This window comes from Leopardus geoffroyi, chromosome E1, assembly GCF_018350155.1.
Source record: "Leopardus geoffroyi isolate Oge1 chromosome E1, O.geoffroyi_Oge1_pat1.0, whole genome shotgun sequence".
NCBI classification, from domain to species: domain Eukaryota; kingdom Metazoa; phylum Chordata; class Mammalia; order Carnivora; family Felidae; genus Leopardus; species Leopardus geoffroyi.
In genome coordinates, this window is record NC_059330.1 from 55,256,837 (window position 1) to 55,269,127 (window position 12,291).

Sequence of the window (12,291 nt, forward strand, 5' to 3'; positions counted from 1 at the left end):
GATAAATCCATGTGAGAGCGAACACAGCCCACTTCCTTGTTGCCGCGGTTGGTATCCATATACACCTCGTGAAAGTGCTGCGCAGGCTACAGATCCACGTGCGTGTGAGTCCGTCACAGGAAAGTTACAAGCAGCGCAAAAGGCAGCCCCCTGGCCCTCAAACCTCCCGCCGGAGCCGGGGGGTGGGGGCTTGCAGGGTGGGGGTGCTGCCCATTCCCGCGCCCTCAACGCTGTTGAAACGGCACACCTGCCCACTGCCCGGGCTGGGACGAGGAGGGGTGCGCGGAAGCACAAGCGTGCACGCGCAGTGCACAAGGCGACGACAGTGCAGCCTCTGCTATCAGCCCAGGCCCTCAGGAAAAAGGTGGCACTGGAGTGCTTGAAAAGGGGCTGGCGGAGAGAGGTACGTTTATGATCTCCGCACTTTCCTATGTATATGATCCTTTAGTAAAATGCTTAATTAAAAAAAAAAACCTATTATTGGCCAGATTTTGTCTTTTGTCTTTTTTTTTACTTTGGAGCACACAGGGCAGGGGTTGGTCTTTCCAGGTTGACTCTCACATTATGTGCACTTGGAGGATACCATGTCTACCCGTGGGGGGCGGCTGTAGTGTTCATGAGATTTTCCTAACTCTTTACCCCAAAAAGTTTAACAACCACCGTTCCTTGTACTTTTCCAAAAGAAACAACAAATTTCCAGAAGTACAGAATCTTCCTCTCCTTTCTCCAGGATCATCCAGAATTCTTCATGCCCTCTCTACTCCAAACCAGTCACCAAGTTTTCAGGATGTTTTTTTGTTTGTTTGTTTGTTTGAGATTTAAGTAATCTGTACACCCAACGTGGGGCTCGAACTCACAACTCCGAGATCAAGAGTTGCACCCTCTACAGACTGAGGCAGCCAAGCACTCCGTGGATGTTACTTTTAAGCTATCTCTGGCTCCCAGGCCCTTCCACGTGGCTGCAACATCATGGCCCTAGACTGTACCGCTGGAGCCACTGCTTTTTCGCTCGGTTTCAGGCTTCACTTCTAAAACCATCCTCAGGACCCTGACTCCATGGAGCTTCCATTCCAGTGAGAGAGAAGGCAGTAAACAAGTAAACTGATGAATAGGATGGTTTCAAAATAAAAGGGGTGATGGGGAACACTTGGTTGAGTACTCAGAGAAGGCCTCCGGGTACTTCGGGGACAGCAAGGGCATCATTGGCAATCCTGTCACCTTCAGGGGATTTCTTTAATGTCTTGGCTGATACACTGTCCATCTCACAGGGTTGTTGTGGGGAGTAAATGAGATGATATTCATGTAAAGTGAGTAGAAAGATGCCTGGAGCACAATATGTGCTCTATAAGTCTTGATTGTCACCATTTACTAACAGACTACTTTGCCCCATTATTCAAGGTTTATATGTGATAGGATATTCTCTCAGCTAGATGTGAATCCCTGAAAGCTCAAATTTCATCTTTTCTTTTCCTTCCTTCATTATGAATTCATAGGAAGATTCTTCTGAATGCCAAGCACAGTGCTAAGCCCTGGGGAATATAGATATGACTAAGGTATAATGCTAGCACTCAACAAAGAATCTTCTAGAATCCTCTAGATCTTTCTAATCCTCTAGGATTGAACATTTCTATGAAATGTTTGCATTATTTTTATCTTCCAACACTCTGTAATCACTTGGTTTTTCATTGGAATTCATGAAAACGAGGAGTTACTTTCCAAGTGCCTGCATTTTTGTCTTGTTTTGTTATTATAACTTATACTTTGGCAATTAATTGTTGATTTTATGTAACATTTGCTCTGGGATCAGTTGTTTCTTTTTTTTTTAATTTGAAGCTTTCTTTCTTGTCTAACATTATCAGTTTCCAGTTATTTTGTTTGTATGACATAGAATTTAGTATATAAGCTATTAAGTGACCCTTTTTATTAGTCTGCTATAGTCTTTGTTTTGCAAATGCCAAAAATAGGTGTGTTAAAATCCTTACAAACGTTATACAAATGTTATGTGTCCAGCAATTTTTAAAACTCTTCTTGCTTTATATATTTTGATGCTTCATATTTTTTTTCAGCACATCAAGGTTCCAATCATTTTTCATGTCTACTGTTCCCTTTAATAATTACATTTGACACATTTCATGTTTTTGTCTTGAATTCTACCTTGCTAGATGGTAATATAAGTCTACATTCTTGCCCATCCTTTAAAAATGTGTATTATGAAAATTTTCAAACATACACAAAACCAGAGAATAGTGCATGAACCACCCTAGAGTTATCAGCCATTAGGATGTTTTCACATTTGCTCCATTAATCCCTTTTTCCCCCTAAAGTGTTGGGGTTTTGTTGGTGTTAAAAATCTCTACACCCAACATGGGGCTTGAACTTACAACCCTGAAATGAAGAGTTGGGTGCTCTACCAACCTAAGCCAGCCAGGAGCCCCTTTTCTCTCTTTTATTTATTTTGAGAGAGAGCGCGAGCACACACATGATCGGGGGAGGGGCAGAGGGAGAGAGAGAATCCCAAGCAGGCTTCCCACTGCCAGCACCAGAGCCCGACTTGGGGCTCAAACCCACGAACCCTGAGATCATGACCCAAGCCGGAACCGAGCCAGATGCTTAACCGACTGAGCCACCCAGGAGCCCCTTAAGTATTTTAAAGTAATCCCAGACATCGTAACATTTCACCACAGTAGACATTCACATATTTCAATATTCATCTCTTGATTGGTGCAAATCAGGATCCAAATAAGGTTATACACCACGTTTGGATGTTGGGTAAGCTGTCCTTACCTTACCCACTGACTTGTTGAAAAGCAAAGGTCAAATGTCTCATATTTTAGGTTTATCTTTACTTCTTCATGGTGTCATTTAACTTGTTCTTCTATCCTAGATATTTCCTCTTGGTGCACCTGGGTGGTTCAGTTGGTTGAGCATCTGACTCTTGATTTTGGCTTAGGTCACAATCTCACAGTTCAGTTGGTTCGGTTCGTGGGATCAAGCCTCCTGTTGGGCTCTGCACTGACGGTGCAGAGCCTGCTTGGGATTGCACCAGATATTTCTTCTCAATTGGAAGTTAGTTTCAATGCCTCAATTAAATTCAGGTTCAACGTTTGGGGGGAAAAAGAACTTTCAAATAGTGCTATGTATTTAATACAGATCAGAAGGTACAGAAGATAGCCTTGGCATCAAGAGGTGACAGCCTGATCATGGTCAAGTTCCTCAACTTTTCATGTAATGGTTTCATCCACTGATGAGCTTTGCCTGAATTAACTATTTCATTATGGATTACAGAATAGTCACTTTTCTAATATTCTTTTCCATTTATTAGCTGAAATACGTTGTAAAAAACTTTCTCTCATTGTCTATTAGTTTATCCCAAATACAGTTGTTTAAAAAGGTAGGATAAATGCTTAATTTTTTCCCCTTCAGTGCCGGGTTTTTTTTGTTTGTTTGTTTTTTAATGTTTATTTTTGAGAGAGAGAGTGCAGGAGCACGGGAGGGGCGGGGGGGTGGGGGGTGGGGACAGAGGATCCGAAGCAGGCTCTGTGCTGACAGCAGCCAGCCTGATGTGGGGCTTGAACTCACAAACTGTGAGATCATGACCTGAGCCAATGTCAGATGCTTGACTGAGCCACCCAGGGACCCCCAGGATGCCAGTTTTTAAATAATGACTTGGAATCTTGATACTTTTTTTTTTTTTTTTTTTTTTTTTTAAGGATGGACAGCTTGTGGTTGGATTTTGGGTTGACCCGGTGTGAAAATTTGCCTCCTAATAGGGGTGTTTACTGACTCATAATTATCCTAAGTATGTTTGATTCTGTATTTATACTTTTAATTTTTCTTAATGTAAAATATTTTAGAGAGAGTGAGCATGCACATGAATGGGGGAGGTGCAGAGAGAGAGAGAGAGAGACAGAGAATCTGAAGCAGGCTCCTTGCTCTCAGCACAGAGCCAGGGCACCATCTCCTGGTTCATGAGATCATAGTTCATGACCTGAGCCGAAATCAAGAGTTGGGACGCTTAACAGACTGAGCCACCCTGATGCAACTGTTTTTGCTGATTTCTATCTTTAACTCTTGCTCTTTTTTCTATTGATTTGAAAGATATAATCCTATTTTACTAGTGATTTTTTTTTTAAGATTTTAAGTTATCTCTACACCCAGTGTGGGGCTTGAACTCACAACCCAAGATCAAGAGTTGCACAGTCCACAAACTGAGCCAGCCAGGTGCGCCCCTAGTGACTAATTTTTCTGTAAAATCAATGTCCACTCAATGCAAAAACTGCAAACCACCCAGGAGGGTATACAATTTAGAAGTGCCCCAATACTATGCAAGTGCCTTGGAAGGAGAGCATGTTCTCAGTGGTTCACTTGTGTCTCTTCCAGTAAGTCTTACAAAGGGTCTCCCTCCAATGCTAGGGACCCCTGTTACAAAACTTCCTGAGTGGGCATCGAGATTCCTTGAAGGGGAGTTCTAACCGCAGTCCAAAAGCAAACTGAACGGCTTTTTTCTCAGATCCCCCGTGTTTTCACTCGTCTGAATTCTTCGATATTCAATGGGATGACTCAGCGCCAGTTGAGTGAAGGATTCACAGTGGAAAGCGTGTGGTACTAATTTCTGTTTGGTGCATGAAAGGCCTCTGGCACAGCTACATCACAGACCGTCACAACTAGAGCAGCTCTTAAGTGGAACACACCTTGCCCCTTAACCTTCTACCTTCAGCATAGTGCCTGCCCCTACGATCGGGGGTGATGGTGCCTAGGCTCTCCTGTTTATGTCCTTTAGGACCACGTCACCTTCTAAGCGCTACCAGCCATCGCTGCCATTTCTCCAGTACAGCCCGTCTGCAGTCTTTGGTAGCAATGTCACAAAACTGTTGGTCTGTGCGGGCTACCCTTCCTCTTCCAGGTTTTTCCTACAGGGCTTAAGCCTCATCCAGTCAGATGCCTCTGCTCAGAACAGCTGCTTCCCTAGAAACTTCACATTGAATTCTCATTATAATCCTGATGTTTGTGAATGAGAAGAGGCAAGTCTTAAGATAGGGAATAAGTAGTCGAAAACCAGCAATTAAAACAGTCAAAAGAGGGGCGCCTGGGTGGCGCAGTCGGTTAAGCGTCCGACTTCAGCCAGGTCACGATCTCGCGGTCCGTGAGTTCGAGCCCCGCGTCGGGCTCTGGGCTGATGGCTCAGAGCCTGGAGCCTGTTTCCGATTCTGTGTCTCCCTCTCTCTCTGCCCCTCCCCCGTTCATGCTCTGTCTCTCTCTGTCCCAAAAATAAAATAAAACGTTGAAAAAAAAAAAAAAAAAAAAAAAACAGTCAAAAGAATAAAGTGGCAGGCATACGAGGTCCTCTGACTTCAAGGGTAATAGAAAGCTTTCTACCACCTCACGTTACTTTATTTTTTTTTCTTAATTTTTTAAAATGTTTATTTAATTTTGAGAGGGAGAGAGAAGCACACTGCAAGTGGGGGAGGGGCAGAGAAAGACAGAATCAGGAGGAGGCTTCAGGCTCTGAGCTATCAGCACAGAACCCAACATAGGGCTTGAACCCACGAACTGTGAGATCATGACCTGAACTGAAGCGGGATGCCTAACCAGCCAAGGCAGCCAGGTGCCCCTTTCTTTTCTTTTTTCTTTTCTTTTCTTTTCCCTTCCTTCCTTCCTTCCTTCCTTCCTTCCTTTCTTTCTTTCTTCCTTTCTTTCTTTCTTTTTTAAAGTAATCTCTACACCCAACGTGGGGCTCAAAGTCAGGACCCTGAGATCAAGAGTCACATGCTCTGATGGCTAAGCTAGCCAGACACCTGCACCTCACCTTACTTTAAAAAAAAAAAAAATTTTTTTTTAATGTTTATTTATTTTTGAGACAGAGAGACAGAGCATGAACGGGGGAGGGGCAGAGAGAGAGGGAGACACAGAATCCGAAGCAGGCTCCAGGCTCTGAGCTGTCAGCACAGAGCCCGATGCGGGGCTCAAACTCACAGACCGTGAGATCACGAGCCACCCAGGTGCCCCTGCACCTCACCTTAAACCACCTGGGGCACCTGGGTGGTTCAGTCAGTTAAGTGTCCGACTTCAGCTCAGGTCATGGTCTCGTGGTTCATGAGTTTGAGCCCCGCATTGGGCTGTGCTGACAGCTCAGAGCCTGGAGCCTGCTTCAGATTCTATGTCTCCCTCTCTTTCTGTTCCTCCCCTGCTCACACTCTGTCTCCCTCTCCTTCAAAAATAAAAAAATAAAATAAATTTAAGCCACATGTATTTCTTGGCACTGCTCAGAAGTCCTGCTAACTAGGATCAATAGTAGGAATTTTTTTAATGAAATGACAGAATTAAAATAATTTTCTATGTTCAAGCACAAAGCTGTACTACATTTTAACTTTGCAACAAAATTTCCTTTTATCCCACATTTATGGTGAAGAGCTGAAACAGAGGAGATCCCTGCTTGCTACTCACCCTGTTATATCTGCAATGTGGACCATCTGTCCTTGTGACTGACTTAGGGACAAGTAGAAGGGAGCACTGCTTAGGAACCAGTGGTTTGAAATCAAAGAGGAAGTTCAAGGGATCAGTAGATGTTTCTTCCTTATTACATTCCAGTGAAATACACGGTCATCAGCCCTACTGTTATTTGTTTTTTGTGGGTTTTTTTGTTTTTCTTTTTTTTCCTATTGTTATTTGTTAAGATTTCAGCAGCTCTGGAGGCTAACTGGCTCCTACATATCCTAACCATGAGATAACTGGACCAGCACAAACCTGTAGGCTCACCTTTCCATTTTAATAAAAAGACCACTTCCAGTGAGGGCACCTCAGAGTTATAATTATCTCCGCTGCAAAGGAACAGACACACAGCACCGTATCATTATTTTTAATGTCCAGAATTTATAATACAAGGGCCAGAGCTTTCTCCCAACTCAAGTTTATAAATTTTCGATTGGCTTGTGAGGCCAGTAGGGATACTTCTTTTTGTCTAATTTGGTTTCTGGGAAGACTTCATTCAGGTCCTCAATGGTCATCTGATCAAATGGAATTATATTCTTCATCTTCTCCAGCTGGAAAGAGGGCAATTGGGTGAAGGTAAAGAGGGCCACAGAGATACAGAAACGAATCCAAGGTAGGTTACTGCCACTGGGTGAAAGGACTGTGGCCGTGAGAGAGAGAGAGGACCTATTACAGACAACAGCCAAGGGTCACTTACCTCTTTTTCATATTCCACAATCCTGGCCTTTGAGAGAGACAAAAACTCAGCACAACTTTTCACCTTAAAGAGAAGGGAGACATTCTGTTTTGAAACCAAGTTGTACTGTCCTGACTCTGAGGCTCCCAAGACAGAAAAGTCCCAGAGCCCACCCCTCTTGCTTTCCCATTCTGTGCAGACTCCTGCACGTGCCGACTCCTGAGGGGAGCATGCTTTGGGAAGCAAACTACAGCTTTTCCTAAATGCACAAAGAAGCCCATACAGGAGAGCCAGCTTATAATAGCAGGACCAGGGTTGTCAACAATTTGCTCACCTAGACAACCTACAAAATGCCAGTATTTCACAGGGGCTGCTTACTGTACAGTCAGGACAAGCCGTCTGATCACTAGCCAGACTTCTCTTTGGTGGAGCCACCGGTGTTCCCACATTTGGCTTTCATACTTTCAAGCAAATAGGTATTTGACTACTACCTTGGATAATTTCTCTACCTAATTCTAACTCCGTAATTGTTTTTAACAGCTTAGTTGAGGTATGACTGACATACAATAAAATGCACATACTTAAAGAATGCCAGTTGGTAACTTGTGACCTATGTATCCACCTACGAAACCAGCAACACAATCGAGACAGGGAACAAATTTATCAGCCCCCTCCCTCCCATTCCCAGGCAACTACTGAAGCACTATTGCCATAGATTACTTGCATTTTCTAGAGCTCACTCTACTTCACCTAACTTCTAAGAAATACGGAGCCATCAGGAATTAGGAAAATCTTAAAATCAGAGTCTCAACTACTTACATCTTCTCTTTCTTCAGCATCCACCTGGACAGTATATTTATCCTCTGGCACAGGAACCTTCAGGGCATTAAACTACAAACACAGGGACAGTTGTTATTAATATACCCGGGAGTCCAAGAAAGGGCTCAAAACCACCGATCCTTATAGATAAAAACATTCTCCATTCCAAGAGGAAACCAGTATGCATCTAGAGTGTTGTAGTAGAAAGATTAGCCTGAAAACAGGAGCTCAAGGTTCTCAGTCCTGTCGCTAACTGGACAATTCTTTATTACAATGAGCTTCAGTGTCATCATCTGAAAAGGATGGTTGGATTTGATGACCTCAAAAATGGCCTCCTAGAACCTTGTGGTCTGAAGAAACTCTGATTTCTCTTTCTGGACTGACTGGCAGAAGAACGTTTGCATAATGGGGATGGAGATGGTCTCCTTAGAAGACTGCCGAGTCCTATAGCCCCAGCACGGAGCACTGCACCTGGCACAGGGTAGGCCTTTGGAAAGCATCTGTCAAATGGGTAAACAACTAAATTCCAGATACTGAGGTTTAACATGTAAACACCAGAAATGGAGATACGGAGGTGAGAAATTAAGCCACAAGACACAGTAAAAAGGAGCAGGAAAAGGGGAAAAAAAGGGTAGAAAAGGTGTTAGGGAGACAGGTGAGGGGCTAAAAAATAATTCCGGAAGAGTTGGGATGGAAACATTTAACTTCACAGCCCTCTGGCTCCCTGATTAAGGCTGTATGGGCTGTTTCTTTGGATAAGAAATCTGCCAAATAAATAGACCCTGAATTCTCCACGTTTACCATATAAAACTACCACCTCAAGACCTTTGGCCACACCCATTTTTCCTGAGGTTCCTTTTGGACCTGTTTTATTTTTTACCCCAACATTAAAATTGTATTTCCTTAATATGGGACCTGTTAACAGCACCCTTCTTTCCACACTGTCATCCTGCACAGGTAATTACCTACTGTTCTGCTCCATACCCACAAGCCACATTACAAGACCAGTGCTTTAGCTGCCTGAAGTCTCACCTTCTTCTCAAAGTCATCTACCAAGCCAGCCTTCGCCACATTGGCCCTGTAGTAAGCCCAGTCGATAGCAGGTGGATTCTCAGGGAGAGTTGCCAACCTGCTCACATGGAAGAAAAAAAGTTAAGATTCTTCTATGAGCAACAGAAAATCCACACAGTACTTTCCCTGTTCCTTATTCCTATGGCCTAGAGCTATTATCACACTTTTCTCTAGGAGAGAGATTCCAGGAATGCCAAAAACTACTTTCATTGGCAAAATGTATGAATTTCTTTACACCAGAAGAGCATCAGAAATTCATATTTAATTCCAAAGCACTGTTTTGCTTCCACATTTGGAGCAAGTTAAGAGGGTCCCTCTCAGAATGGTACTGACCTGGAGGTGAGAGTCTCATTCCAGGATTTCAGGGAGTTAGCAATGGCCTTCTGGTTTCGGGGTATGATCTCCCCAAAAGCTACCCAGTCAATGGCTTTTAGAGCAAGTTTTCGCCCAGCCATCTTGAGATCCTGGAAAATAAAACAGGTCAGATCAAAACAGGACTCTTAGAGCAAATCCTCTAAAGGGCACCTTAGAAACATGCAAATCTGTAAGAAATAGAGAAGCATCCTCTGAGCACTTGGTGAGTATGTTTATCAACTGAAGGAATCAGGATTACTAAACAAGGAACAAGTTTAGCTTTTCAAATTCAAGGCATGCAACCTGCCATATAACTACATTATTTCCCCTGAAACTGTCCCCCTCTATTCCCCAATTCCTACTCCTCCTTTTAAGCCCAGTTCTTTAGTGTTTGCTCTTATCTTCGGAAATATTGCTAAAGTAACACTCATGCATTACATAAAAGTTAATCATTTTTTTTTTTATTTTTTTTAACGTTTATTTATTTTTGAGACAGAGAGAGACACAGCATGAATGGGGGAGGGGCAGAGAGAGAGGGAGACACAGAATCGGAAGCAGGCTCCAGGCTCTGAGCCGTCAGCCCAGAGCCCGACGCGGGGCTCGAACCCGCGGACCGCGAGATCGTGACCTGAGCTGAAGTTGGACGCTTAACCGACTGAGCCACCCAGGCGCCCCAAAAGTTAATCATTTAAATACATTTCCACTCAGAATGAATGTGTTTTATTCACTGATTCTCCAGTGCACAGAACCTGATACATACCCAAGTTTCAACAAAGCTTAAATACAGCAGACCCTATGCCGGAAAAAATGGGGATAATACCGGCCCTGCTTATCTCAGAAAGCTGTTAAAAGTACCAAGTGAGGGGCGCCTGGGTGGCTCAGTCGGTTAAGCGTCCTACTTCAGCTCAGATCACGATCTCACAGCTCATGGGTTTGAGCCCTGCTTCTGGCTCTGTGCTGACAGCTCAGAACCTGGAGCCTGCTTCTCATTCTGTGTCTCCCTCATTCTCTCTCTGCCCCTCCCCAACTTGCACTCTGTCTTAAAAATAAATAAACATTTGGGGCGCCTGGGTGGCGCAGTCGGTTGAGCGTCCGACTTCACCCAGGTCACGATCTCGCAGTCCGGGAGTTCGAGCCCCGCATCGGGCTCTGGGCTGATGGCTCGGAGCCTGGAGCCTGTTTCCGATTCTGTGTCTCCCTCTCTCTCTGCCCCTCCCCCGTTCATGCTCTGTCTCTTTCTGTCCCAAAAATAAATAAACGTTGAAAAAAAAATTTAATAAATAAATAAATAAATAAATAAATAAACAAACATTTAAAAAAATTAAGAGGCGCCTGGGTGGCTCAGTCGATTGAGGTTCCAGCTTTCGGTCAGGTCATGATCTCACCGTTTGTGGAGTTTGAGCCCCGTTTGTGGAGTGTGTTGGGTTCTCTGCTGACAGCTCAGAGCCTGGAGCCTGCTTTGGATTCTGTGTCTCATTCTCTCTCTGCCCCTCCCCCACTTGTGCTCTGTCTCTCTGTGTCTCTCAACAATAAATGGAAAAAAAATTTTTTTTTAAGTTAAAAAAAAAGTACCGGGGCGCCTGGGTGGCGCAGTCGGTTAGGCGTCCGACTTCAGCCAGGTCACGATCTCGCGGTCCCTGAGTTCGAGCCCCGCGTCGGGCTCTGGGCTGATGGCTCAGAGCCTGGAGCCTGTTTCCGATTCTGTGCCTCCCTCTCTCTCTGCCCCTCCCCCGTTCATGCTCTGTCTCTCTCTGTCCCAAAAATAAATAAACGTTGAAAAAAAAAAAAAAAAAAAGGACCAAGTGAAATTGTGCACACCAATTTGCCCTACAGTCTCCTACAAGCTTAAGGGGCTCTCCCCCTCCCTACCGGATTGGTAATACCTGCACTTTCTAATTCAGGTCTGATTATCCTCGCAGCACTAGCACATGCCCTGTGGATTCTAGCAATAACCTTAACACAGGTATTCCATATGTGTGAACGTGAGAGAAGGTAGAAAGTAGTTGCATCCATTTTTTTTTCCTTAACTAAGAAAATGGGAAAATAGTCAAAACTAAATTTAAGATCAGTGCCAGACATGAGGAGAAAGACAATGTCAAAAGTCTTTACAAACTACGGGGTGGATCACAAGGAAGGTGGAAGAAATCCTCCTCGGGATCTTAAAAAGAAACTGTTCCAACACCTGCCTCTTGGTTTCTCTTTCCCTCTCAGGATAAGTGGAGGTGATGGGCAGGTGACTCTTAAAAGACGCCAGAGAAGTAAGCGCCTTGACAGAGACTTTTCCAAGCACCAGTGCAGGTAGGCTTCATAAATGATGGGATTTTTGTCTTGCTCTGAACGCTCCACACGCTCGAATGCCAGGACCCTCAAGAGGAAGAGACTGAGTGTCCCTCAACAAGTTAACACGATCTCGGGGTAACATTTCCCCAGCCCCCAGACCGAACTGCCGAAGTCGGCCTTGGTGGGGGCGGACCGAACCAGATCAGGTGTGGGGAAGCACCTCGGTCAAAGGTGGCAGGTCGACCCCAGCGACCTCGCGCGAGGGGGAGGGGAGCGGAAAGGAGCGCGGCGCAGAGCGGCGGCTGCAGTTACACCCGGACACTTTGGCAGCGGAACAACGGCAGGGCAGGCATCCTCGGCAGGGGTGCGACAAGGGTCGGCGCAAGGTCTGAAGGAGGCAAGGCACGGCAGCCCGCCAGAGCCGGGCCCAACGCCCCAAACCCCACTCACCTTCACCTACCGCGGCGGCCCACAGTCCACAGCAGCAAGGAACGGAAATGGGTCACCGGAAAGTTTCCCAGAGCCAATCCCAACGCCAAAGGGGAGGGCCTTGCTTCGCAGGTCAGCCCGTAGAAATGGAGGCTGGTTCCGGAAGTCCCGCC

At 45.0% G+C, this 12,291-nt stretch overlaps 1 protein-coding gene and 1 long non-coding RNA gene across 2 annotated transcripts in view; one reads left to right on the top strand and one right to left on the bottom strand.

Annotated features, from left to right (window-relative positions):
* LOC123604594 overlaps window positions 1-1,921 on the top strand; it is a 4,676-nt gene extending 2,755 nt beyond the window's left edge. The window contains exon 2 of the long non-coding RNA XR_006715378.1: window positions 817-1,921. This is a non-coding gene — a long non-coding RNA (uncharacterized LOC123604594). The remainder of the gene's footprint in view (window positions 1-816) is intronic.
* Window positions 1,922-6,840: 4,919 nt separating this feature from the next.
* Window positions 6,841-12,269, bottom strand: ATP5PD (ATP synthase peripheral stalk subunit d). Its single transcript, XM_045490909.1, has 6 exons — window positions 12,140-12,269; window positions 9,389-9,519; window positions 9,017-9,113; window positions 7,985-8,056; window positions 7,187-7,249; window positions 6,841-7,040 (listed from the first exon to the last, which is right to left on the bottom strand). The coding sequence occupies exons 2-6, from the start codon at window positions 9,508-9,510 to the stop codon at window positions 6,909-6,911; spliced, it is 486 nt and encodes a 161-aa protein (XP_045346865.1). The 5' UTR covers window positions 9,511-9,519; window positions 12,140-12,269; the 3' UTR covers window positions 6,841-6,908.
* Between the last annotated feature and the right edge of the window lie 22 nt (window positions 12,270-12,291).

Coding starts and splice junctions, on each gene's coding strand:
- ATP5PD (XM_045490909.1), bottom strand. CDS start 9,510: ATGGCTGGGCGAAAACTTGCTCTAAAAGCCATTGACTGGGTAGCTTTT. Junction 7,250..7,984: donor ATGCTGAAGAAAGAGAAGAT/GTAAGTAGTTGA, acceptor CTTCTCTTTAAG/GTGAAAAGTTGTGCTGAGTT. Junction 7,041..7,186: donor TTGTGGAATATGAAAAAGAG/GTAAGTGACCCT, acceptor CCCTCTTTCCAG/CTGGAGAAGATGAAGAATAT.